This window comes from Mercenaria mercenaria, chromosome 8 (genome assembly GCF_021730395.1).
Source record: "Mercenaria mercenaria strain notata chromosome 8, MADL_Memer_1, whole genome shotgun sequence".
NCBI lineage: Eukaryota > Metazoa > Mollusca > Bivalvia > Venerida > Veneridae > Mercenaria > Mercenaria mercenaria.
The window spans coordinates 69,404,127-69,430,454 of NC_069368.1; the positions used below are offsets into that span (position 1 = coordinate 69,404,127).

A 26,328-nucleotide genomic window follows, 5' to 3' on the forward strand; every position below is an offset into this window, starting at 1 on the left:
CAATGCCTGCGCCGTCGGAAGCGCGATGCCTTCACTTCAGTGCGGCACATTTTGTGCCGCAGGCAACGTTTCATACCCGTGAATAAAGAATACTTTTTATTGGAGACAATATTTTGACAAAAAGTGATGCAACTTCAGTACTTGAACTTAGTGTAGTATAAAAAGGTGCAAATTACAGAAGCAACTTCAGTACTTGAACTAAGTGTAGTATAAAAAGGTGCAAATTACAGAGTTAAATGAGGTAAATTTTCAGATTACTTTTTGCTAGATTATCTTTCATTTTTCATCACTGAAAAAAAAAATCTTGCCCTCTGCACTGTGACTGTTATTCAAAGTTATTAAATACTTTATTTTGCTGATAAAATCCAGTATATTATGAGCTGGCATAAACTGTTAAGTTAGCTCGTTAAAGATGATATTGGTGAAAGATACAATAAGTAAATATTATGTATAAAAAGCAGAGGTTACACAGATGAAGATGCAAGCAAACCAAACCACCAAAACTACTACACTACTAGGCCACTTTATACCAGACGTGTTTAGTCTCTACTTGCTGTCACTGAAATTTACTGTGGCTGTTGTAACAGATAAAATAATTTTTGTCTTCCACTTAAATTAAGTAAAACAAGCTTTCTGAATTTTAAAGACTTGCCAGTGTGAGTTACAGTGCCTGCAGCAGTTTATTCACAAGCATGCATGAAAATTTTATTCAATGTTCATCCTGTATAAATGGCTTTTATAGTCTTAAAACATAACAATACATCACAATATTAAATACTGGACACAAACACAAGTAAACAAAACTTGAAACGAAAGTTAATCAAAATAAAAAAAATCTTAAAAAATTCTATTTTATTTTTATTTTTTTCCGAGATGCTCACTTTCAAGCTTTTCGTTTTTATTTTTATTCCCTCCTCCCCCTGCTCATTTTTCAAAGATCTCCCGTAAAACGAAAGATAAAAAAACTCTGGCCTTATGATAAAATAACTCTATCTTGGTTGGGCAACCAGGATAGGAAAATGAAATTTTAAAAATACCTCCAGTGAAAATCTAATTTGTATTAAGTGTTAAGTGAACATAAATGAGTGTAAATGATCAGATGCTAAAGTTTCGAACAAATCTGTTACATGGCCAAAATCTGATTATCCACCTTTAACAGTAACATAATTTTTAACCAGTTGATAAAAAACCTAAGAAACATTTCGATATGAATAAATCTCAATGCCTTTTTCATATTCAAAAGCAAACAATTTTTCAAATGTTTACAAAATATCTTCCTTCTGAAAAGAACATGCTTGTGCACATTAAACAAATTTACCAACTAAAGTAGGAAGTGAATATTACAGTTTTCATATCAATGTGTGACCTACCTAACATTAAATGTAGAACATCACTTCCTAAATATTACTAATTTTTAAGGTCAAGTGAAACTGTTGATTGATTATTGATTAATTGGCTACAAATATTTATGTCACCTTAAACACTTGATTGATAGGCATCAATTTGTAAAATAAATGTAATAAAATAAGCTGTAACTGTCACTATTGAAATATTTGTTCCATACCATACTTCTTCATATATGTGCAACCTGACAGAGGTCAAGATTTATATATGAAGTAAATCCCTACATCTACAAAGTGTCAAATAAATTCATGTGGTCACTTACTATATCTAATTTCATGCAAATCTAAATAAGAACAAGACCTATCAAATGGCAGCAATCCTCAATTATTCAAAAGCCTTGCCACTAGAAAAGTTAAAATCATAGAAATCATAGACATAAACAAGTACAAATGAGGCAACAATTTTGAATTGTGTAATTTTCCCCGTTTGTAATGCTTAACAGATAACATCAAGAAAATTGCTAAGAGGAAGAAGGGATATAACTTTGTTAAATGCAAAACAGAATTACGGAACATGCACACTGAATGTCAGGTTATCACATGGAACAAATGTGTAAGATTTCAATCCATTCCCATCTGTGGATCTGAAAAACTTAACCAAGATTTTTAAGTGAAAATGGGCCATAATTCAGACAAAATCCTTGATAGAGTTACCTACTCTTGACTAAAACTGGACATGGTGAAAAAGAGTTCAAAGTTTCAAAGCTATATGTCAAAAAGTTTTGTCAAAATGTGGACTGGTACATAAAACTTATTAACCAAGATGTGACACCGAATGCTGTGGTGAGTTAGATAGCCTCTACTTATTCTTCGAATAATGGAGCTAAAAATGCAAAACAGATTTGTGGAACCTGTACCACAAAGTCCCATCAGAAGATACTGAGATACCAGCTTATGTACAATATGAAGTCACAGATGTAGGGCGAATACAAGAGCTCTACTACTCGAGCAGAAAATGGTAAATTTTAGCATTATTCTGAGTTTTAACACCACACAATTATGAACAAAATTTTACACATACGCACACGCAAAAGTACGAAATCTAAATCATTAAGTCTACCACAATATGTACCAAGTGCAATTTACAGGGCAAAGATGGTAACTGAAAAACAAGAGGACCATGATGGTCCTGAATCGCTCACCTCTTCCCACATGACCCAGTTTTGAGTATTACGTCGTTTTTTCTATTATTTGACATAGTGACCTAGTTTTTTAGCTCATGCGACCCAGTTTTGAACTCGACCTAGATATTATCAAGATAAAAATTCTGACCAATTTTCATGAAGATCCATTGAAAAATATGGTCTCTAGAGAGGTCACAAGGTTTTTCTATTACTTGACCTATTGACCTAGTTTTCGAAGGTACGTGACCCTGTTTTAATTTTAACTAGATATCATCAAGGTGAACATTCTCACTAATTTTCATGAAGATCTCATGAAAAATATGGCCTCTAGAGAGGTCACAAAGTTTTTCTATTTTTATACCTACTAGCCTAGTTTTTCACCGCACATGACCCAGTTTCGTAACTGACCTAGATATCATCAAGGTGAATATTCAGATCAATTTTCATGAAGATCCATTGAAAAATATGGCCTCTAGAGAGGTCAAAAGATTTTTCTAATTTTAGACCTACTGACCTAGTTTTTGACGGCAGTTGACCCAGTTTCAAACTTGACCTAGAAATCATCAAGATGAACATTCAGACCAACTTTCATACAGATCCCATGAAAAGTATGGCCTCTAGAGAGGTCACAAGGTTTTTTTATTTTTTGACCTACTGACCTAGTTTTTTAAGGCACGTGACCTAGTTTCAAACTTGACCTAGATATCATCAAGGTGAACATTCTGACCAACTTTCATGAAGATCCATTCAAGGGTATGGCCTCTAGAGAGGTCACAAGGTTTTTCTATTTTTAGACCTACTGACCTAGTTTTTGACCGCACATGACTCTGTTTTGAACTTGACCTAGATATCATCAAGATAAGCATTCAGACCAAATTTCATACAGATCCCATGAAAAATATGGCCTTTAGAGAGGTCACAAGGTTTTTCAATTATTTGACCTACTGACCTAGTTTTTGAGGGCACGTCACCCACTTTCGAACTTGACCTAGATATCATCAAGATGAACATTCAGACCAACTTTCATAAAGATCCCATGAAAAATATGGCCTTAAGAGAGGTCACAAGGTTTTTCTATTATTTGACCTACTGACCTAGTTTTTGATGGCACGTGACCCAGTTTCGAACTTGACCTAGATATCATCAAGGTGAACGTTCTAACCAATTTTCATGAAGATCTTTTGAAATATATGGCCTCTAGAGAGGTCACAACGTTTTTCTATTTTTAGACCTACTGACCTAGTTTTTGACGGCACGTGACCCAGTTTCGAACTTGACCTAGGTATCATCAAGATGAACATTCAGACCAATTTTCATGAAGATCTTGTGAAATATATGGCCTCTAGAGAGGTCACAAGGTTTTTCTAATTTTAGACCTACTGACCTAGTTTTTGAAGGCACGTGACCCAGTTTCGAACTTGACCTAGATATCATCAAGATGAACATTCTGACCAACTTTCATAAAGATCCCATGAAAAATGTGACCTCTAGAGTGGTCACAAGCAAAAGTTTACAGACTGAGCAACACAATGCCCCGCACAGAGGAGACGGACGTGCCAATCACAAAAACTCCCCTTTGTCACTTTGTGAAGGTGAGCAAAAAGGCCCCAACTCAATTAAGTTTCGTGCAAGTTTTTCCCTGTCTTCCCTTATAATTTTCTGTATGCAAATGAGGTACAACCAATAACTTAAAAACTTTTCATTTTTTTTATTTTTGCATGCCTATAAGATGCAATGAAAAATTTTTTTTTTTTTTTTTTGTGTTGTTCTTTAAAATCTTTTTTGCAACAACCTTTCAACTTTTCCCCCTTATGGTTCCGGGATTTTTAAACCATGAAAAACTTTTACACATTTTTCAAACCCAAACCAACATTTCCATGCAAAGAAAAATTATAAAATCTGTAAAAACAGAAGTGATTTTTTGTGAATTTTACAACAGGAAATCTTAAAATTGATAAACTTAAAGATACTTCAAAAATTTAAAAAGATCCTACTACGGCCTGCCACCTCGGGATTTACAAATGATCATATTTAAAAAAGAAAACCCGCAATCCATGTAAAATCTTGTAAGGTTTCTGAATCAAACAGTAAAATATCAAACGTTCTAATACATTTCTTCTGTTAGTACATGCTTGCGCTAAAAAAGTTCACTTTAAGGGGGCATTGACTCAATTTTTTTTGCAAATTATTTTTATTTCGGGTTTTAGATAAAGGGCATATTAGAATTGAAATAATGTACACTAGAATTGTGTTTCACTTAAATTAATATACTCAAAATCAGTTATACGTTGCCAGAATAATTCACTCCGCCTACACCCTCTAGTAATTGTCCCACAGATCTATAACCTCTTTTTTGTGTATTAATAATGTTAAAAACTCGATTTTTCTATAAATTATTTCTTGAGTGAAAAGTACAGTTCACAAAACCTGTAACTGCTCAAAAACTAAAGATTTACTATTATTGCTACAGAAAAATAAACATAAAACTGTTCGGGACATGGTAATGCTAAAATTATATCAAAATTGCAGCAAACATTCAGGGAACCAAATGAAAAGGAAAAAATCGAGAAATTATCGCTTCAATAATTTTTAAACTTCAATTCAAAAAGCATAAACATAAAAAATAAGAGTTAAATGCCCCCCCCCAAAAAATACAAGTTGTATTACATTCATCTAAAATAAACTCTCTGTGACTTCAATTTTTCAAATAAAAGTCCTGTATTGCTTACCTGGCCTAGTTCTTACCCCAGATGACCTGGTATTCTACTGACCTAGATTTTATTACAACATGCTTTAACTAAATCAGGTAGAACATTTATTAAGTCTTATAATGATTTAACCTAGTGACCTACTTTTTGACCAGTTGACAAAGTTCTGAACTTAACCAGATTTTATGAAAATTTGGTATCCGGCTTTTCAAAGATTTATCTATCCATAGTTTTTAACAGGGAAACCCATTTTGGGACATGACCTAGTTTTTCTAGGACCCTTAACAAATTATCTGAAGTGTTAAAAATAAGGCACTAGAGTGATAAAAAAACTTTTAAATTATTGATTTTGTGACCTATTTTTTTTTCCCCAAAATTTTTTTTGGTTTCAAATTTTGGGCCCAAAGGGTTTTTAAAGGGAAAATATTTGACCAAGTTTCATTTATTTATAGAAACAAAAAGGAAAGTAATTCAAAAAAAAATTTTGTAAGTCAAAAAAAAGAGATCTGCAAAAAAAACAAGGCACAATCATCGCAATATACACAAAGCAAAGTCATTAACCTTTGACCTTAAGTGTCCCCTTGACTTAAAAGCGAGTCCCCGGGAACTGGGCTCTGCACGTCGTCTTGGTGTGGTGAACATTTGGCAATTTTCTTTGAAATCCTTAAAGGGGGTTCAAGATTTACAGAGCGGACAGACGGACGGACGGACAAAAGAAGCGGACACCAGCGCAAAAACATATACGCCCCTTGGGGCAAAAAAAAAAACTGTGCAATGGAAAGGAAAACTGCCCCATCCTTTTATTACTTAATCAGAACACAACCATTGCATATTTCAAAGACTGAAAGGAAATCATTTATATCAACCTTATTAGCTGAACTTTGGGCAACCCGACAAAATATAATTAAAAATTAAATATATTGGGTGGGTATAAAGTTACATTGCCAATTTACACTTTAAACCATAGGTCTTGTTGCCAGATTACAAACTATCGGGCAGTGTATGATGTTTGCACTCTGTTTTTAAATATTATATTGGGTTGATTTTGCAAACACAAGCATTGCCCTAATCATTGAAAAAAAAAATACATTTATCTGGCCAATAATTGTTCACGGGTACGATTTGGAAATTTATGACAAAAAAACAAAAATTTTTTCTCCATTTTCCCAGTTACCTCAAAAACAGGGAAAATGGGGTAATTACAGTTTAAAATTCATTGATAACAGCCTTTTCCCGGCATTTTTTAACAGCAATTTTATATTTTTGTTTTGCAGAAAACAAAAAAACCATGTCATAAATTTTCCCGGGCACCCTAAAAGACCTCTTGCTTTTTTAATATCGAGATTCTGTTTTGCATTAGTACATCGGGTCGCCCTCAACACTGCAAAATCAAATGGTTGTTTCTAGCACAGTTTGTAACCAGCAGTAATGCTGCCTTAGTAAATGAAGAAATAAAAAAATTTGGTTTTTGACCACTATGTGTGACCCTTCCCCGTTGAGCTAGTATTTCTTCTGAATAGGAACATCCCTTGTTAGGGGAAACATCTGTGAAAGTCACAAATAGAAAACCAAAGGAAAGACAACAGAAGAAGAATGTATGTCTGCACTGGGGGCAAAAATTCTGTAAAAGACTTGCATCTACTTGTACATAAAACAGGGCAAAAGGGAGCTTGCGTTAAAAGGGAAGTTGAGCATTTCTGTCATGGGAATTCATTAATGGTGATGGCATCAAAGTAAGTGGGTGAGTGAGCCAAACATTGCTAGAAGAAAAAATGTTTGTAAAAAAAACCCCAAAAAGGCCGAAACAACTGCGAAAAAAGCGCACCGGGAATACAAGGCTTTTTGTATAACTGTTTGGCAAAATTTTTTATTTTGGGTGAAAGGGACAGGTCAACAAAAAAAAGGCCCGGTTTTTTTTATTAAACGAACTGTTCTTTTTTTTCCTAGCGGGAAAAAGAAGCAAAAACCCATTCAGTTTAACACATTTGCCCAATTCAGGATATATACGGCAGTACCTGGTTTGTAATGAGGTGTAGGAAAAAATATTTGTTTTTTAAAATAAATAAACAATCTACAAAAGCACTTTTTGCCCATATCAACAGTATTTGGTCTGGTTGCCATAGCAACAGACTTCTGTTTATTTGGGACACATCTACCATTGATTTCACTGTCAATGCCTTACTCTATCTAATATGTCTCTTGCCCAATTTATGCTAGGTAAAGCAGTTCGTTGGGATTGGCTCTAAATCTGGCAACATTGTTTTTATGACATTTAAATTCAGACAGTTTTTTTAGGTTTATAAAATGTCAAACAGCTACCCTTCAAACCTCTCCGGAAAAGGAAACTGCTCTGCAAAATTGATCTTTTTCTTTTCAAAAAGCAATTTAACAGTCTTACAATTCTGCTCTGTATTACATAAGGATTCACAGTGAGTGCAGGCAAAAACTTACTAAGAAACAGTCTCATGAAGAGTCATCAATTTACCTTATATCTGGTTTGATCTTTGTCATAGATCCTTTTAAGTGGGACCTTTGTAGGGGCCATAAAGTGTGCCAGTTTACCAAGGTACACGCCATTACGTAAGGCTTCCTCCAGCTCTGTAGTAGGTGGCAACTCCTCATTTATCAGGCTTGGATCCATCTGAAATAGCAAAATTTGTAAAATTTTAAATGTAGGGTTTTCTGACTAACAAAATATTAAACCCTTTTCCCCCTTAAATTTTTTAAAGAAAGGTCCATCTTCAATTTTGGGAGTACCACTTTTATTCAAAGGGTGAAATTTACTAACTAAATAGGAAAAGTGTGACCATGTCAGCTTGCACGGTGCTGATCTTGTCTGCACGGTTCAAAGGGAATCACTTGCCCCAGCGGGTAAAAGGGTTTAAAACAAAAGGGAAAAAAAAAAATTTAAATTTTTCCAAAAAAAATTGATTCTTTCTCTAAAAACCAACTGTGAATTGCCCTTTTTTTGGATAATTTCATTCAATTTAAACATTAAAATTTGTCAAGCAGCATTTCTTCAAAAAAAAGGGCAAAATTTTCAATGTAATTTGCACAAAATTTCCCCCTTTGCTTTGCACATAAAAAACCCTGAATTCAAGGCCGTTTCTTTTCTTTTTTTTCATGCATGTTGCAAAAAACCATTTAAATATAAAACTCCAGCAAATTTTAAAGCTTAATTCTTCAATATTCCCCAGGTCTTCTCCCTTTCCCACCGCAGGTCTTTTCCTTTCCTCCGCTATGTTTGAAGCACTCTCTGACAAAAATCAAAGGCCATTGTAATGCAATAAAATCCCCTATATTGGAAATGATTTCAAAAACTAAACACTCAACGGGGAAGTTGTTGGGTTTCTATAGTCAAATAATTAACAAGAGGGGCAAATGGCCCCCAGGTCGTCCCTGAAAACACATCATAACAGTGTAACAGTTTTCCCGGTGAACCCCAATTTTAACTTGGCCCAGATTTTTCAAAGGGAAAACATTTGACAAATTTTATGAACATCCCGTGTAAATGCAGCCCCATTTCCTCACAAGGTTTTTCTTTTAAATTTTACCCGGGGGACCAGTTTTGACCCCAGGACCCATATTTAAAATCAACCTTTTTTTCACCAAAAAAAAAACTCTGACAAATTTCTGAGATCGTTAAAATGCGCCCCCCACTGCTAACAAAGGTTTTTCTTTGATTTGACCCAGTGACCTGGTTTTTGATCCAAGAGACCCATATTCGAACTTTACCCAAAAAATTTATCAAAGGGAATCATTCTACCCCAAAATCATAAAGATCACTGAAAAAAACGCCCCAAGCATACAAAAATTTTTTTTTTTCCTTTTTTTGACCCAGTACCCCAGTTTTTTTACCCCCGATGACCCCTTTTCAACTTTGGGCCCTTTATTTCATCAAGTTTATCATTTACCCAAAAATTTTTGAGATCCTTGAAAAAAAAAAGCCTCTAACGCATACACAAGGGGTTTTTCCTTTATTTCACCCAGTGACTTTGTTTTTGCCCAGATAACCCCTTTCAAAAATTTGGGCCCGATTTCACATGGAAATCATTCGACCAAAATAGAAGATCTTGAAAATACAGCCTTATTCCAAAACCAAAGGTTTTTTTTTTATTGACCTAGAAACCCATTTTTGATCCCGATGACCCATTTTTAAACTTGGCCCCGATTTCTCAAAGGGAAATCATTCTAACAACAAAAGGGCCATGTGGTCCTGAAACGCTCACTCTTCCCACATGCCAGTTTTGAGTTGACATCGTTTTTTTTCTATTTTGCTAGTGACCTAGTTTTTGAGCTCATTGGGGCCCCGTTTTTAACTTGCCTAGATATTCTTAAGAAAAAAATTTTGACCAAATTTTTATGAAGATCCATTTAAAAAATGGTCTCTAGAGAGGTCACAAGGTTTTTTTATATATGACCTATTGACCAGTTTTTCAAAAAGGCACGTGACCCCGTTTGAACTTTTCTAATATCTCAGGTGAACATTCTCACTAATTTTCATGAAGACTCATGAAAAATATGGGCCTCTACAGAGTCCAAAGGTTTTTTATTTTTTTTTTATGGCCTGTTTTTTGACCCCCCGTGACCCAGTTTTTAACTTGACCCAGTTTTCATCAAGGTGAAAATTCAGATCAATTTTCTGAAGATCCATTGAAAATATGGCCCCTAGGAAAGGGCAAAATTTTTTTTAATTTTGACCCTTGACCTAGTTTTTTGACCCCAGTTGACCCGTTTCAAATTTACTAGTATCATCAAGGAAAATTCAGACCCTTTCATACGATCCCCCAAAAAGAATGGCCTCTGAGAGGTCAAAGTTTTATTATTTTTTTGATCTAGACCTATTTTTTTGGGACGTGCCCGTTTAAAAAACTTTGCCTAGTATCTCAAGGGGAACTTTGACAATTTTCATGAAGACCATTTAAGGGAGGCCTTAGAGGGTCACAAAGGGTTTTTTTTTCAAGACCCATGATAGTTTTTTATCGCAGTTTACCCCGTTTCAAACTTGACCATATATCACAAGATAAACATTAAAACCCAAATTTATACAGATCCCCTGAAAAAAAAGGCCTCTAGAGAGGCACAACGTTTTTTTTTATTATTTGAACCCACGACCCACTTTTGAAGCAAGTGACCACTTTCGAACTTGACCTAGATATTCAAAATGAAAATTTGACCCAAATTTTAAAGGAGATCCTTCTAAAAATTGGCCTCTAGAAGGTCACAAGGTTTTTTTTTTTTTTAACCACTGCCTAGTTTTTACCGCACATGCCCTGTTTCGAACTTGACCCAGATATCATCAAGATGAACATTCAGACCAATTTTTAACAGTCCCGAAAAATATGGCCTTAGAGAGGCAAAATTTTTTTCTATTATCTCCATGACCTAGTTTTTGACGGCACGTGACCCCCCTTTTTAACTTGACCCAGATATCATCAAGGGTGAAATTCTGACCAATTTTCATGAAGTCTCATGAAAATATGGCCTCTAAGAGGCACAAGGTTTTTTCTATTTTTCAAACCTACTGACCTAGTTTTTGACCGCACATGACCCTGTTTCGAACTGACCTAGATTTCATCAAATGAACATTCAGACCAACTTTCATACAGATCCCATAAAAAATTTATGGCATCTAGAGAGGTCACAATGTTTTCTATTATCTGACCTACTTCCCTAGTTTTTGATGGCACGTGCCCCCACTTTCGACTTGACCTAGATATCATCAAGGTGAATTTCAGATCAATTTTCATGAAGATCCATGAAATAAAATGGCCTCTAGAGGGGTCAAAAAGGTTTTTCTATTTTTTAGACCTACTGACCTATTTTTTGACCGCACGTGACCCAGTTTCGAAATTGACCTAGATATCATCAAGATGAACTTTAGACCAACTTTCATACAGATCCCATGAAAAATATGGCCTTTAGCGAGGTCACAAGGTTTTTCTATTATTTGACCTACTGACCTAGTTTTAGAAGGCACGTGACCCAGTTTCGAACTTGACCTAGATATCATCAAGTTGAAGGTTCTGACCAATTTTCATGAAGATCTTGTGAAATATATGGCCTCTAGAGAGGTCACAAGGTTTTTCTATTTTTAGACCTACTGACCTAGTTTTTGATGGCACGTGACCCACTTTCGAACTTGACCTAGATATCATCAAGGTGAATATTCTGACCAATTTTCATGAAGATCTTGTAAAAATTATGGCCTCTAGAGAGGTCAAAAGGTTTTTCTATTTTTAGACCTACTGACCTAGTTTTTGAGGGCACGTGACCCAGTTTCGACCTTGACCTAGAATTTACCAAGGTGAACATTCTGACCCATTTTCATAAAGATCCCATGAAAACTGTGACCTTTAGAGATGTCACAAGGAAAAGTTTACGGACGCACGGAAGACGGATGCTGCGCGATCACAAAAGCTCACCTTGTCACTTCGTGACAGGTGAGCTAAAAATTCATGAAGATTAATTGAACAAGAGGCCCCATGATGGTCCTGAATCGCTCACCTGTCCCCAACCCTGACCCAGTTTGAACTGAGTATGACGTCGTTTTTTTCTATTATTTGACATAGTGACCTAGTTTTTTGAGCTCATGTGACCCAGTTTTGAAATTGACCTAGATATGAGATAAAAATTTTTGACCAAGTTTCATGAAGATCCATTGAAAAATATGGCCTCTAGAGAGGTCACAAGGTTTTTTCTATTATCGACCTAATGACCCAGTTTTTAAAGGGATGTGACTAAGTTTCGAACTTGACCTAGATATCATCAAGGTGAACATTCTGACCAATTTTCATGAAGATCCATTGAAAAATATGGCCTCTAGAGAGGTCACAAGGTTTTTCTATTTTTAGACCTACTGACCTAATTTTGGACAGCACGTGACCCAGTTTCGAACTTGACCTAGATATCATCAAGATGAACATTCAGACCAACTTTCATACAGATCCCATGAAAAATATGGCCTCTAGAGAGGTCACAAGGTTTTTCTATTATTTGACCTACTGACCTAGTTTTTGACCACAGTTGACCCAGTTTCGAACTTGACCTAGATATCATCAAGATGAACATTCTGACCAACTTTCATAAAGATCCCATGAAAAATGTGACCTCTAGAGTGGTCACAAGCAAAAGTTTACGCACGGACGACGGGCGCTGCGTGATCAAAAAAGCTCACACTGTCACTGTGTGACATGTGAGCTAAAAATACAGCCTCTATCGCCTACTCAAGATTTTTCTTTGATTTGACCTAGTGACCTAGTTTTTGATCCCAGATGACTCATTTTCGAACTTGGCCTAGACTTCATCAAGGTAATCATTCTGACAAAATTTCATGAAGATCAGTTGAAAAATACAGCCTCTATCGCATACACAAGCTAAATGTTGACAGATGACAGACGACAGACAGACGCCAGACATCCAGCGATCACAAAAACTCACCTGAGCATTGCTCAGGAGAGCTAAAAAGAGATTAATGAAATGTGCATAGTGCATAATGCAATCAGTTATAAAAGCACTCTATCATCATCCATATGAAGCTCAATTAGCTGCTCACAACTCGTGTTAGACTGAAAGGCAATGGTAACTCTTTGTTGTATCTTCTGTTCATTTCCTACCAACAGAGAAAACCCTAGACTCTTGGTGACTATGCTGTGTGTAATCATGCCTACTGTGTAATCATTTAACTTTGTGGTCAAAAAACAAATTGTGGTTTTGGCCAAGCAACTCTCACTTTGCATTTCACAAAAAGCAATATGACCTACTGTGTTTGGCCTTATTTACATAATAAATGCACACTACATGCATATATCTTTCACAGTCCACCGCCCCTGGAGCCATTTAATTATTTATGGATACACAAGCATAATAATAAAGACACTCCGAAGGGAAAATTGACTTTTGTGGTGGAAGAGAAATTTTTGTTCAATGTTCTTTATTTTTCCCCCCTGGTGCAAAACAGCGGTTTAAACCCTGAAATTACGAAGCAGTTGACCATTTTGTGAGAGGTGACAAATCTTAGGGGGTTTTCAAACTTGACTGGGGAGGTTATGGAAACACGCAGCCTTCCACTCAGACCTCCATGTAAATTGTCCCCAAAAAGCAGGGGAAGTTTTAAAAAGGTAATACCTTTTTTGTCGAGGGATGCAACTATTAAAAAAAAATTATAAAACAGGGAAATGCACAGGAGTGATGAAAAATTTCCCCACAATACTGCCTTTCGAAGTATGGAAATTTTAAATTGGGAAAAGGGGGCCTAAATAAAAACCAACAGTTGGTGGGTTTTAGGGAAATCAATGACCTGTATTTTTTGTGTTACCCTGGTACCAAAAATTTTTTTAAAAACGTCAAGCTTTTCACAAGTTTTTGTCTGGAAACCAGAAAAACCCCGGACCAACTGACCAAAAAAAACCTCATTCCCATATTCCCCAAAATTTTTTTTGGGGGGGGGGGGGGGGGGGGCGGGGGCATAATAAGCTCAGATGAGCATTTGGACACCATGTAAACCCTCAATGAGACAGACAGGTCTGTTGCAATAAAAAATTACTGGTTATAAAACTACTGAATAATAATCTATGCATAATATTATGTTTTGGCTACCACAACAGTTTCTGACAAGGTAATTTTGTACTTGAAACACGTACAAGACAACAGTTGCCTCAAAAAGTAACCATTTCATTTTCTTCCTTCTTATGCATCACATAGGCACTTCATTTATACCTTAAAAAATTGACAAATACATCAAAGTATCTATTCAGAGAGGAAGCAAACCTGTGCTAAAAACACTACAAAGGTCACTACTTTTCATCGTACTTAATATAAAGGCCACTATTTTCCCTTCCCATTTAAACACATACATACAGTGTAGATTTGTGTCAAGAGGCCTGTCAGACCGCTTTCTTCATTTCCAAAATAAGTCTTACAGTTTTTATTTCTAAAAATTTCAAATAATTCAACTAGATAACCCTTCTTCTCTTGACCATTCACATAAATAATGTAAACGTCTGATCTTACACACATCCTATATTAATTTTAAATTATTAACATTTTTATGTATTTTTAAATATGTATTAAAAGTTAAAATTGACACTAAAATTAACTGTAAGAGGCTATAATATCCAAATGATGACACATCCAACATTTAACTTGTGATAAAATACACTGAATTTACTGTCCTAAGTCATGCATTTTATTTTCATTTCATTGCCTTTATTTTAAAATTTACTAAAACGAAAATTTCTAAATGGAAACAGAACAAATATCATGAATTTCTTATGTTTTTTTCTTCGTATTTTATTGTTGCATTTTTCTGAAAAAATCCTCAAAAGGATAATATCAACAAAATCAATTCGATAGAATTCAGTTCTAGTTACAAAGTTTGTAGTACTAGTACGGAGCCTATTTTTCTTAAAATTGCATTAGCTTTTATTTACACAAGTTTTTTTATGCCCCCAAAAGGAGGCATATAGTTTTTCAACCGTCTGTCTGTCTGTCGGCAATTTTCGTGTCCGGTCCATATCTTTGTCATCAATGGATGGATTTTCAAATAACTTGGCATGAATGTGTACCACAGTAAGACGACGTGCAGTGCCCAAGACCCAAGTCCGTAGCTCAAAGGTCAAGGTCACACTTAGACGTTAAAGGATAGTGCATTGATGGGCGTGTCCGGTCCATATCTTTGTCATCGATGGATGGATTTTCAAATAACTTGGCATGAATGTGTACCACAGTAAGACGACGTGTCACACGCAAGACCCAGGTCCGTAGCTCAAAGGTCAAGGTCACACTTAGACGTTAAAGATCATTTTTCATGATAGTGCACTGATGGGCATGTCCGGTCCATATCTTTGTCATTCATGCATGGATTTTAAAATAACTATGCATGAATGTATGACACAGTAAGACGATGTGTCGTGCGCAAGACCCAGCTCCGTAGGTCAAAGGTCCTAAACTCTTAACATCGGCCATAACTATTCATTCAAAGTGCCATCGGGGGCATGTGTCATCCTACGGAGACAGCTCTTGTTTTTTTAAAGATGAGGTGCTCTTTCATGATTTTTTTTGCATTTTTCAAGAAACAATTGTTCCATACACATTTATGCACATTAATACATCATTAACCTATATTTTCAAATGTTTAAGGTGACATTACAGCCAGGCTATAACGAAATATGTAAAACAACAGGGCTGCGACAGCTCTTAATACCAGAATAGCTCATAGTTTCACAGCTGGCTTGAACCTTTCTGGTAAAGATATTCCGAACAAGAAGGTTTCCCATTAATACATAAAGGAACCAGAAAGTATTTACAAGACCATAATTTTGACAAACAGGAATAACATGAACCAAGTATAGTCAGTGTGGAACATTTCTATGGAGTTATTTCGAATTAGGGCCAGCGGTTTACAATTTAAATAATTTTCTACTTAAAGATTGTTGGCTATTTTTCTTTTGACAAATCAAACAGATCTTAATAACTTTGAAAGAACCACACCCGCACCAATCCCATACCCAGCAAATCGTACATAAGAACATTTCTCTGAAATTATTTCACAAGTCTGACCTGCAGCAATTGGGTAAATTTAAAATACATGTATACCAGAATTGGAAAACACAGCCACCACCTAAAAGTGTCTCACCCACAGGAGCTTTGACTCATGAAGTAGGTGCAAAATGAGTTTTAAACCATCTTCCAAAGTTTCAAAGCTATATCTGTAACAATTTTTTGAAAAATTGTCATTTTTGTGAATTTTCAATGGCTGATTCCTTCAAGGTCAAGGTCACTAGGGGGCCAGGACTCACCATGGGAGTCTAAAATGAGTTTTTGAACCATCATACAAGGTTTCAAAGTGGTTCATTCTTGTGAATTTTCAAAGGTGTCAAAGACATCTAAAAAATGTTAATTTCTTCAAGATCAATGTCACTAGGCCAGGACTAACCATGGGGGTGTAAAATGAGTTTTTGAACCATCCTTCAAGTTTTCAAAGCAATATATGTGAACAGTTTTTGAGAAATTGTTATTTTTGTGAATTTTCTAAGGTGTCAAAAAAAAAATCTGAACAAGAGCTGTCCGTAAGACAGCGCGCTCGACTTTTCTCAGTGCCTGACTCTGAATTTGAGCTTTGCAAGTAAAAAAAAAAAATCCAAGTTAAAAAGGGGCATAACTCTGTTAAAATCCAAATTATAGTTATGAGAATTGTGTCTTCTGATGTATACCTTGATAGTAAATAATTATTTTGAGTTTCAAGTCAAAAGCTTTAATAGTAACAGAGATATTTGACTTTATCAAAAACTTTTACTAAAAATTCTAAGTTAAAAAGGGGCATAATTCTGTCAAAATTCAAATCAGAGTTATAGGAATTGTGTCTCCTGGTGTAGATTTTGATAGTAAATAACTATTTTGAGTTTCATGTCAAAAGCTTTAATAGTAACAGAGATATTTGACTTTATAAAAAAAATTCACAAAATTTCTAAGTTAAAAAGGGGCATAATTCTGTCAAAATTCAATTCAGTGTTATGGGGATTGTTTCTCCTGGTGAAGACTTTGATAGTAAATAAGTATTTTATGTTTCAAGTCAATAGCTTTGATAGTAACAGAGATATTTGACTTTATCAAAAACTTTAACAAAAAATTCTAAGTTAAAAAGGGGCAAAATTCTGTTAAGATTCAAATCAGAGTTATGGGGATTGTTTCTCCTGGTGTAGACTTTGATAGTAAATAACTATTTTAAGTTTCAAGTCAATAGCTTTGACAGTAACAGAGATATCTGACTTTATCAAAAACTTTAACCAACGGCGATGCCGACGCCGGGGCGAGTGCAATAGCTCTACATTTTCTTTGAAAAGTCAAGCTAAAAATGCAAATTTCTCCAAGGTCAAGGTCACTAGGGGGTGTAAAATAAGTTTCTAAAGCATCCTACAAGGTTTAAAAGAAATATATGTAACGGTTTTTGAGTTACTCCCAACATGATCACTGTAGCTGCCGCCGCCTCCTCCACAATATAGATCGCTAAGTCTCGCTTCCACTTAAAATGGGCCAGACAATAATGACCCAATTTCACATTATACAGCCACAAAATTTCAACCTCTGTAATAGAAGGGGAGAAAAACACCTACCTGTAAAGGAAGATAACTATGTAAAGAAGTTAATTTAACAAAAATTGCGCAAATTGCAATTAAATATCTATTGCACACATACTTTATTAATAACTGAACTTGGACAGATATGTATGTAAATGATTTATTAGCTGCAGTCAACTGTATTTAATATGTGTCAATCTCACTGTATTCCAGATCAATACACACTGATCAGTGAGTTATGGCTTACAATCAATGTCCCTCCTTAATTTAGTATCTGTCAGTTAGAAATAACAGCCAGTTAACATGATAAACACTTGTGTCATGCAAGCTGAGCCAGATGTTTACCATGTTTAGTTTTCTTTGTAAAAACTCAGGAATATAGAGGACCCATCAGTCAGCTCAGTTAAGGTGCAGCGCAAGATTACTAACCTAAACATCAAAAGTATGCTCCCAATAGGCAAATCTGATAAAAAATAAAAATTACTTTCAGAATTATGAGCCTGAACAAAATTGGTAGTCCATGTAAATGATAGAAACAAAAGAATCAGCCAAGAGTCTCAGAATACAGTCCTGTCATTGGTCAGTTTCAAATTTTTGTGCTGAAACAATCAGACTGGTCTTCAATCACAATTTCATAACCTTACACCAAGTGCTCAAGTCTGTGACCTTTGGCATGAGTAGCCAATACTGTACTTGCTCGAAAATCACAATGTGTGGATTAGTTCCTTCAACCTTTACCCTGCTAAATTTCTAAAATGAACTAGTCTGTCATTCAATTTGGGCAATAACATTTATTATTCAAAGGGGTTTTCACTGAAAATTTACTGACAGAATAGCAAACTATCACCCTGCACAGACGCCCAGGCTGATCTTGGTCTGCACTGGTCACAAAGGTAAAATCACTTGACGCCAGCAGCCTAAATGTTAAAACACACTGAAACAAAGACATAAACTTAAGGTCTGCCACTTATTATGTATCATAACATGACCTTGATGCGAAACTTGAATATTTTATTGACTTAACACATGCAGCTACATTCATGAAACACTTGCCAAGTCGTGTTACAACATAAATGCACAATTTGTTATACATATGAACTTACATAAATGATAGTAATAAATTACACTGACTGTGACTCATTAAACATAAATACAAGTTCACCTACATGAATAATAAAACATAACATTTTTTGTACAAGCGAATCTATAGAATACAAAATAGTGACCTGTCTGTAATCACAACATCTCTTTTCCAACTACATAGCCACTGAATGTTGGCTTCCTCTTCCTAATCTTATGATTTTATCAGTGGTGTGCAATACACACGAATGTTAGCAATGGGGCATGAAGGTTTTGGCAAGGGGAAAGACCAACAAGTCACAAACTGCATAGTTGTATCACCGAATTCTTTTGCTAAAACTAATTCAAGGAAGCATTTTGTTAATTTTTAACTGGTTAATACAGTTCAAACTCGTTAACTCGAACTCACTTAAGTAGAATTTCCGTTTAAGTCGAACATATTTTTCAGTCCCAATCTAAATTTAATTCAGTTCGACTTTGTTTAAATCGAAAATGTTTAAGTCGAACTTCGGCTTAGTCGAAGTGTTTAAACTGGTCCCACCAACTTCGAGTTATCGAGTTTCAACTCAACAGTCATTGTTCCTACACTGGTATTAAATATCTTTAAATATATGAACAGTCATTGTTCCTACACAGGTAATATCTTTAAATATATGAAGGCTTTTTTATTACATATTTCTTTCATTATCAATTTTCCTTAAAAGGCAAGGTGAAAATTAATGAATAGGGCATTGTTTACCATATTACTGTTTAACTGATTATATCTTTTGGCAAGAAACTTGATGTGTATTTGTGTTTCGTTTCAAATCAAATATATATACATATTAATGGCAGTCAAATATAAACACAAGATATATTTTGCTGTGCCTTATTAATTACCTAAAGTGAGGACAAAATATTTGCTGTCAGTAATGAAAACATCAAAAATGTTATGTTTGATGACACTGGCTTAAATGGTCATCATTTGACGTTAATTAATATTGAGTGTTTTTACACATTTATATGTGAATGACCTTAACACGATAAACATCCTCCTTATTTTTGGCCATTTTTTGGGGAAAGATAAGGTTGATGCACCAGCCCTCACACCTGCCCACACCCCGTACATACACTCAGTTGATTCAATAAAAAGAGAGCGCAAGATTCGTCTGTGACATTGTTCCCATCACACTATTTAGAAACAAGAAGGGCTGGGTTTTTTTCGCACTGGCTCGTAAGAAAAGTGTGAACAATGTAGTAGATCTCTTGTATTTCAGAATGTAGTGAATATTTAAACTTAACTATATACCAATTCCAAATTTGGGGAAAGAAATGGATTAAATGTGCTTGCATCTTCCTGTGACTTTATCAGTCTTGCATTATAAGCTTTTTCTTACTTTACATCTTTGCATGGAAAATGATTGAAACATCCTAGCCATTACCATCAATCTCAAGGTCATTCTTGTTAAAAAAACAAGGCAGTCTGAAAGACAGCTAAATCCCCCTCCACTGCTATGGATAGTGAAAGGGTAAACCCTTGACCTTTAGCTGTGACCTTGACCTTGAACTGACATGGCTGACTCATGAATTCTGCACAAAGTCTTGATGAGGTGATCATTTGGCCCAAAATTCATGAAAATCCTTCAAGGGGTTTAGGAGATACAGAGCTCTAACCTTTGACCTTCAGTTGTGACCTTGACCTTGAGTTGACATGGCTGACTCATGAGTTCTTGATGAGGCGATCATTTGACCCAAGTTTGATGAAAATCCTTCAAGGGGTTTAGGAGATACAGAGTGAACACAAAATGGAAGGCTCAAACCTTTGACCCTAAGTTGTGACCTTGACCTTGAGCCGACATGGCTGACTCATAAGTTCTGCATATCGTTTTGATGAGGTGATCATTTGACCCAAGTTTTATAAAATTCCTTCAAGGGGTTTAGGAGATAGAGGACGGACACAAAATGGAAGGCTAAAACCTTTGTACTTGAGTTGTGACCTTGACCTCGAGTCGGCATGGCTGACTCATAAGTTCTGCACATTGCCTTGATGAGGTGATCATTTGATCCAAGTTTGATGAAAATCCTTCAAGGGGTTTAGGAGATATAGGGCGGACAAAAAAAGAAGGCTCAAACCTTTCACCCTAAGTTGTGACCTTGACCTTGAGCCGGTATGGCTGACTCATGGGTTCTGCATATCGTCTTGATGAGGTGATCATTTGACCCAAGTTTTATAAAATTCCTTCAAGGGGTTTAGGAGATATAGAGCGGACACAAAATGGAAGGCTCAAACCTTTGACCTTGAGTTGTGACCTTGACCTTGACCCGACAAGGCTGACTCATGGGTTTGACACATCGTGTTGATGAGGTGATCATTTGACCCAAGTTTCATGAAAATCCTTCAAGGGGTTTAGGAAATATGGAGCGAACAGTGTTACGGACAGATGGAAGGACGGACGAAGACCATTCCTATAACCCCCCACCACTTGTGGCGGGGGATTAAAAAGAACATCCAAGAAACTCAATCTGCATCCTGTTAATTACAAATAAAATTTTAGGATTAAAAACTATAACTTTAAACAAACATGTACATACATGCTGTTTGAATGTTTATCTTGATAATTTCAGCCTGGATCAGGATATGAATGGCTATGTTAAAGTATATACTTCCTGAACACGCACTTACACCAACCTCCACGTGCCTTGTTATTGACTATTACATTTGACCTTACAACAAGCATTATGATGCAAAACTGCTTTTTTTTCTTCCTTTGTCTATTACTGTTAGTAAAACAAAATATTTCAATATACAAAAACTGTTTGTGACACACGTATGCCCCAAATGATGGCCTATTGGTGCAATCTGCGTATGTACTATGCTGTGACCTTGACCTTTCACCTAAAGACTCCCCAAAACAAGAGGACCATGATGGTCCTGAATCGCTCACCTGTCCCAACATGACCCAGTTTTGAACTGAGTATGACGTCGTTTTTTTTTCTATTATTTGACATAGTGACCTAGTTTTTGAGCTCATGTGACCCAGTTTTGAACCTGATCTAGATATCATGAAGATGAACATTCAGACCAACTTTCATACAGATCCCATGAAAAATATGGCCTCTAGAGAGGTCACAGGGTTTTTTCATTATTTGACCTACTGACCTAGTTATTGACGGCACGTGACCCAGTTTCAAACTTGATCTAGATATCATCAAGGTGAACATTCTGACCAATTTTCATGAACATCCATTCAAAAGTATGGCCTCTAGAGAGGTCACAAGGTTTTTCTATTTTTAGACCTAATGACCTAGTTTTTGACCGCAGCTGACCCAGTTTCGAACTTGACCTAGATATCATCAAGATGAACATTCAGACCAAATTTCATACAGATCCCATGAAAAATATGGCCTATAGAGGGGTCACAAGGTTTTTCTATTATTTGACCTACTGACCTAGTTTTTGAAGGCACATGACCCAGTTTCGAACTTGACCTAGATATCATCAAGGTGAACATTCTGACCAACTTTCATGAAGATCTTGTCAAAATATGGCCTCTAGAGAGGTCACAAGGTTTTTCTTATTTTTAGACCTACTGACCTAGTTTTTAACCACAGTTGACCCAGTTTCGAACTTGGCCTAGAAATCATCAAGATGAACATTCAGACCAACCTTCATACAGATCCCATGAAAAATATGGCCTCTAGAGAGGTCACAAGGTTTTTTTATTATTTGACCTACTGACCTAGTTATTGATGGCACGTGACCCAGTTTCGAACCTGACCTAGACATCATCAAGGTGAACATTCTGACCAATTTTCATGAAGATCCATTCAAAAGTATGACCTCTAGAGAGGTCACAAGGTTTTTCTATTTTTAGACCTATTGACCTAGTTTTTGACCGCAGCTGACCCAGTTTCGAACTTGACCTAGATATCATCAAGATGAACATTCAGACCAACTTTCATACAGATCCCATGAAAAATATGGCCTCTAGAGAGGTCACAAGGTTTTTCTATTATTTGACCTACTGACCTAGTTTTTGATGGCACGTGACCCAGTTTCGAACTTGACCTAGATATCATCAAGATAAACATTCAGACCAACTTTCATACAGATCCCATGAAAAATATGGCCTCTAGAGAGGTCACAAGGTTTTTTCTATTATTTGACCTACTGACCTAGTTTTTTAAGGCACGTGACCAGTTTCGAACTTGACCTAGATATCATCAAGGTGAACATTCTGACCAATTTTCATGAAGATCTTGTGAAATATATGGCCTCTAGAGAGGTCACAAGGTTTTTCTATTTTTAGACCTACTGACCTAGTTTTTGACCACACGTGACCCAGTTTCGAACTTGACCTAGATATCATCAAGATGAACATTCTGACCAACTTTCATAAAGATCCCATGAAAAATGTGACCTCTAGAGAGGTCACAAGCAAAAGTTTACGCACGGACGCACGGACGACGGACGACGGACGCTGCATGATCACAAAAGCTCACACTGTCACTTTGTGACATGTGAGCTAAAAACAGTAGAATCCTTTACTGAACAGAGGTGATCGTGCTTTAAGTCTGATGGCCATAAGCCCAACCATTCATACACAATGGATATAAAACCATAGGTTACAGTATAGTCTTACAGTCGCTGTAACCCTGACCTCCTGATTCCCAAAGACCATAGACTCTGGTCATCTATAATGCTGTGAAGTCTGAATGCTGTCGCATGAAGTGATCAGAAACCGTAGTGTCTATCAACTGACCTGCAGACATAAGCTAACCGCTATACGCCCTCTTCTTCGAAAAAAGATAGGGGTAGGGGGAGACAAAATTATTTGCTGTCCTGCCAAATGAATTCATTACTGTTTATAAAATTCAGATGTAAATGTTTAAATTTTTTCATATCATTCAAGTAAAATAATGTAGCATGCATTGTTTCTTTTCTCTGGTAAGTCCTCTCTAACTTAGTTAAGCAATATTTATTTCAATACGTACACATAAAAATTAAGAATGTTTCAGCAACAATATATCATCAATCAATGTATCAGTACGTGAAGTAAGTCAACAAAAGACTTCTGTTTACCTATTTACTTCTTGCATAAACAGGTTTTACTCAATTTTTTGTTCAATAATTCATATGACCACATATCAATCAATTGTTAATTACAATTTATATAATTTTTTGCTATAATTACATTATCATTCACGTTATAACATCTTAATGCTGAAGGCTGATTTTTAATTACCTTAACAATATGCAAATACATGACCTTCAAGATTAGTTTAAATCTCATGCCCGCAGCAAAAATAACTGTATTATAAACACATTAAGTCATTTTTCTCTATATAATATATGTATACTCTTTCTCTCTTTCATGTCCTAAAAGCATACAAAATTTTCATGTACCATAATTTTATTGTCCCTTATTAATTCCCCCCGTATTAAATTTTGAACAAGAGTGCCAGAATGTCACAACATACGCCCGTCACAGCAAATTTCTTTACTCTAGCACCTGTATTTGCAAATGGAATTTTAATTTTGTGGTTGTTTAGTAATCATTGATAGTCTTGTTTTTCTAAGTCCACAAAAAAACTCCGTACCAGGTAGAGATACCTTAAAATACACCTAAAATTTGAAAGTAACATCTATGTTGTACCACAGAAAAGTGGTCTTGTTTTTTCCCTACAGTCAATTATAAAAAAGTTACAATATAAGTTATTTATAGTAACAACTAAGGGAAGGTAATCTAAAAAAAAAAAAAAAAAATCCAAAAAAAAATTGTAAGTCCACATAAAAATCTTTACCAGGTAGAGATTGGTCAAAATACACCTCATAATTGGATGTAGCATGCATGTTGTACTACAGAAAAGTGGTCTCGATTTTTCCCTACGACTAGTAATGAAAAAGTTACAATATAAGTTACTATTATAGTAACAACAAAGGGAAGTAATTCTAAAAAGGGAACTGCGCATGACACTTCGTCTCATGATGGTGTATAATTGTGCCAAGTTACATCAAAATCCCTCTATGCATGAAGAAGAAATGCTTCGGACAAAGTCATTCTTGTATCTGACCTTTGGCCTATAAGTGTGACCTTGACCTTAGACCTAGGGACCTGGTTCTTGCGCATGACACTCCGTCTCGTGGCGGTGAACATTTGTGCCAAGTTATATCAAAATCCCTCTATGCATGAAGAAGAAATGCTCCGGACAAGGTTTTCATTCTTGTATCCTTTCACCTCTAAGTGTGACCTTGACCTTAGACCTAGGGACCTGGTTCTTGTGCATGACACTTCGCCTCGTGGTGGTGAAAATTTGTGCCAAGTTATATCAAAATCCCTCCATGCATGAAGAAGATATGCTCCGGACAAAGTTTTCTTTCTTGTGTCCTTTGACCTCTAAGTGTGACCTTGACCTTAGACAAAGGGACCTTGTTCTTGCGCATGACACTCCGTCTCATGATGATGAACAACTGTGCCAACTTTCATCAGAATCCCTCCATGTATGAAGAAGATATGCTCCGGACAAAGTCATTTGAATTTGACCTTTGACCTCTAAGTGTGACCTTGACCTTAGACCTATCAAAATCCCTCCATGCATGAAGAAGATATGCTCCGGACAAAGTTTTCTTTCTTGTGTCCTTTGACCTCTAAGTGTGACCTTGACCTTAGACCTAGGGACCTGGTTCTTGCGCATGACACTCCGTCTCATGATGATGAACAACTGTGCCAACTTTCATCAAAATCCCTCCATGCATGTAGAAGATACGCTCCGGACAAAGTCTGTGGACGCCGCCCGCCCGCCATCCTGCCCGCCCGCCCGCCAGGGGCGTTCCCATAATACGTCCCGTTTTTCAAACGAGCGTATAAAAAGGGAGGGCATTTATTAAGCTCTGAAGCCCCACTTCCTATCCATTATTTTTAATCACCAAAGTAATGCATTTCAAAACAAACAGAATCCGGTTTCGTGGCCAAGCAAGTATTTTGAAAAAAGGGTCCTTGAAATGAAAGCCTGGCAGTTTTCCCTTACAGCAGAGTCTGTCAATTCTGTTTTCAGGTGACCCACAAACCTGAACTGTAAGTGGTGATCATACCATACATGTGATCTCCCGCGCGGGAGGGTCAAAATCCCGATTTTTTCACCTTGCCTCCCGTCTCCCGACCAAAACCATGATTCTCCCGCTTTTCAAAAAAAAAATCAATATTATGACTTGGTTGATAATTACGAGGAGTGCCAAACATGTTTACACAGTAAATCAAAGTGTCACGGACTGTTGTGTATTATACATGTTTGACATGTAGCTGGAGGAAAGAGTTGTTTTTCACAGGTGAATTCTGATAACATGATTAATTGTTTTGATAAGGGATTAGACAAAAAGGGCCATTTCCACCTGTCTCATGGGGCCGAATATCGACCCATTCTCAATGCCAATTACCGAATTAGGCTCCATTTTTTTACCAATGTGAAGCAAAAAAACTCCAAGTCACAAGAAATAATTCCCAGCTGAAATGAATTTTTGATTATTCAAAGAAAATAAAATCGGGCCAATAAAATCACATAAATAATTGTTGGAAAAACCAACCCAGTACTATTTTTAGAAAATGAATGTTATTTCCCCTTTATGCAGTTACGCCATTTTCTTCCAATGTTTACTAAATTAATTTGCTAATAAATCGGACTTATTTCATTGAAAATTGGATGAAAACACACACTCATTTATATGATAACTTGAATCTACATTATTTTGGTAAGGGTAAATACATGTTGATGCATTTCTGTTTTCTGTTTTTCATGTCAAAATCATTATCAGTATTTTCATACAAAAGTGGGTGGGGTAAGGAATTTACATAATTTATGGGTTGTGTTCAGACCAATTTAGGGCTTCGTTTTTTCTTCAGTCCTCGAGTAGAATAATGTTAATGCATGTTCACCACCATTCCAGACCTAAATTGAGACT

The 26,328-nt window shown here is 36.0% G+C and overlaps 1 protein-coding gene across 1 annotated transcript in view; it reads right to left on the bottom strand.

Annotated features, from left to right (window-relative positions):
• The window catches only part of LOC123566139 (ras GTPase-activating-like protein IQGAP1), a 179,966-nt gene that overhangs the window by 135,097 nt on the left and 18,541 nt on the right, over positions 1 to 26,328 (bottom strand). Inside the window, 2 exon segments of the mRNA XM_053549182.1 lie at positions 7,721 to 7,863; positions 7,866 to 7,876. Coding sequence (XP_053405157.1) covers positions 7,721 to 7,863; positions 7,866 to 7,876 — 154 coding nt within the window.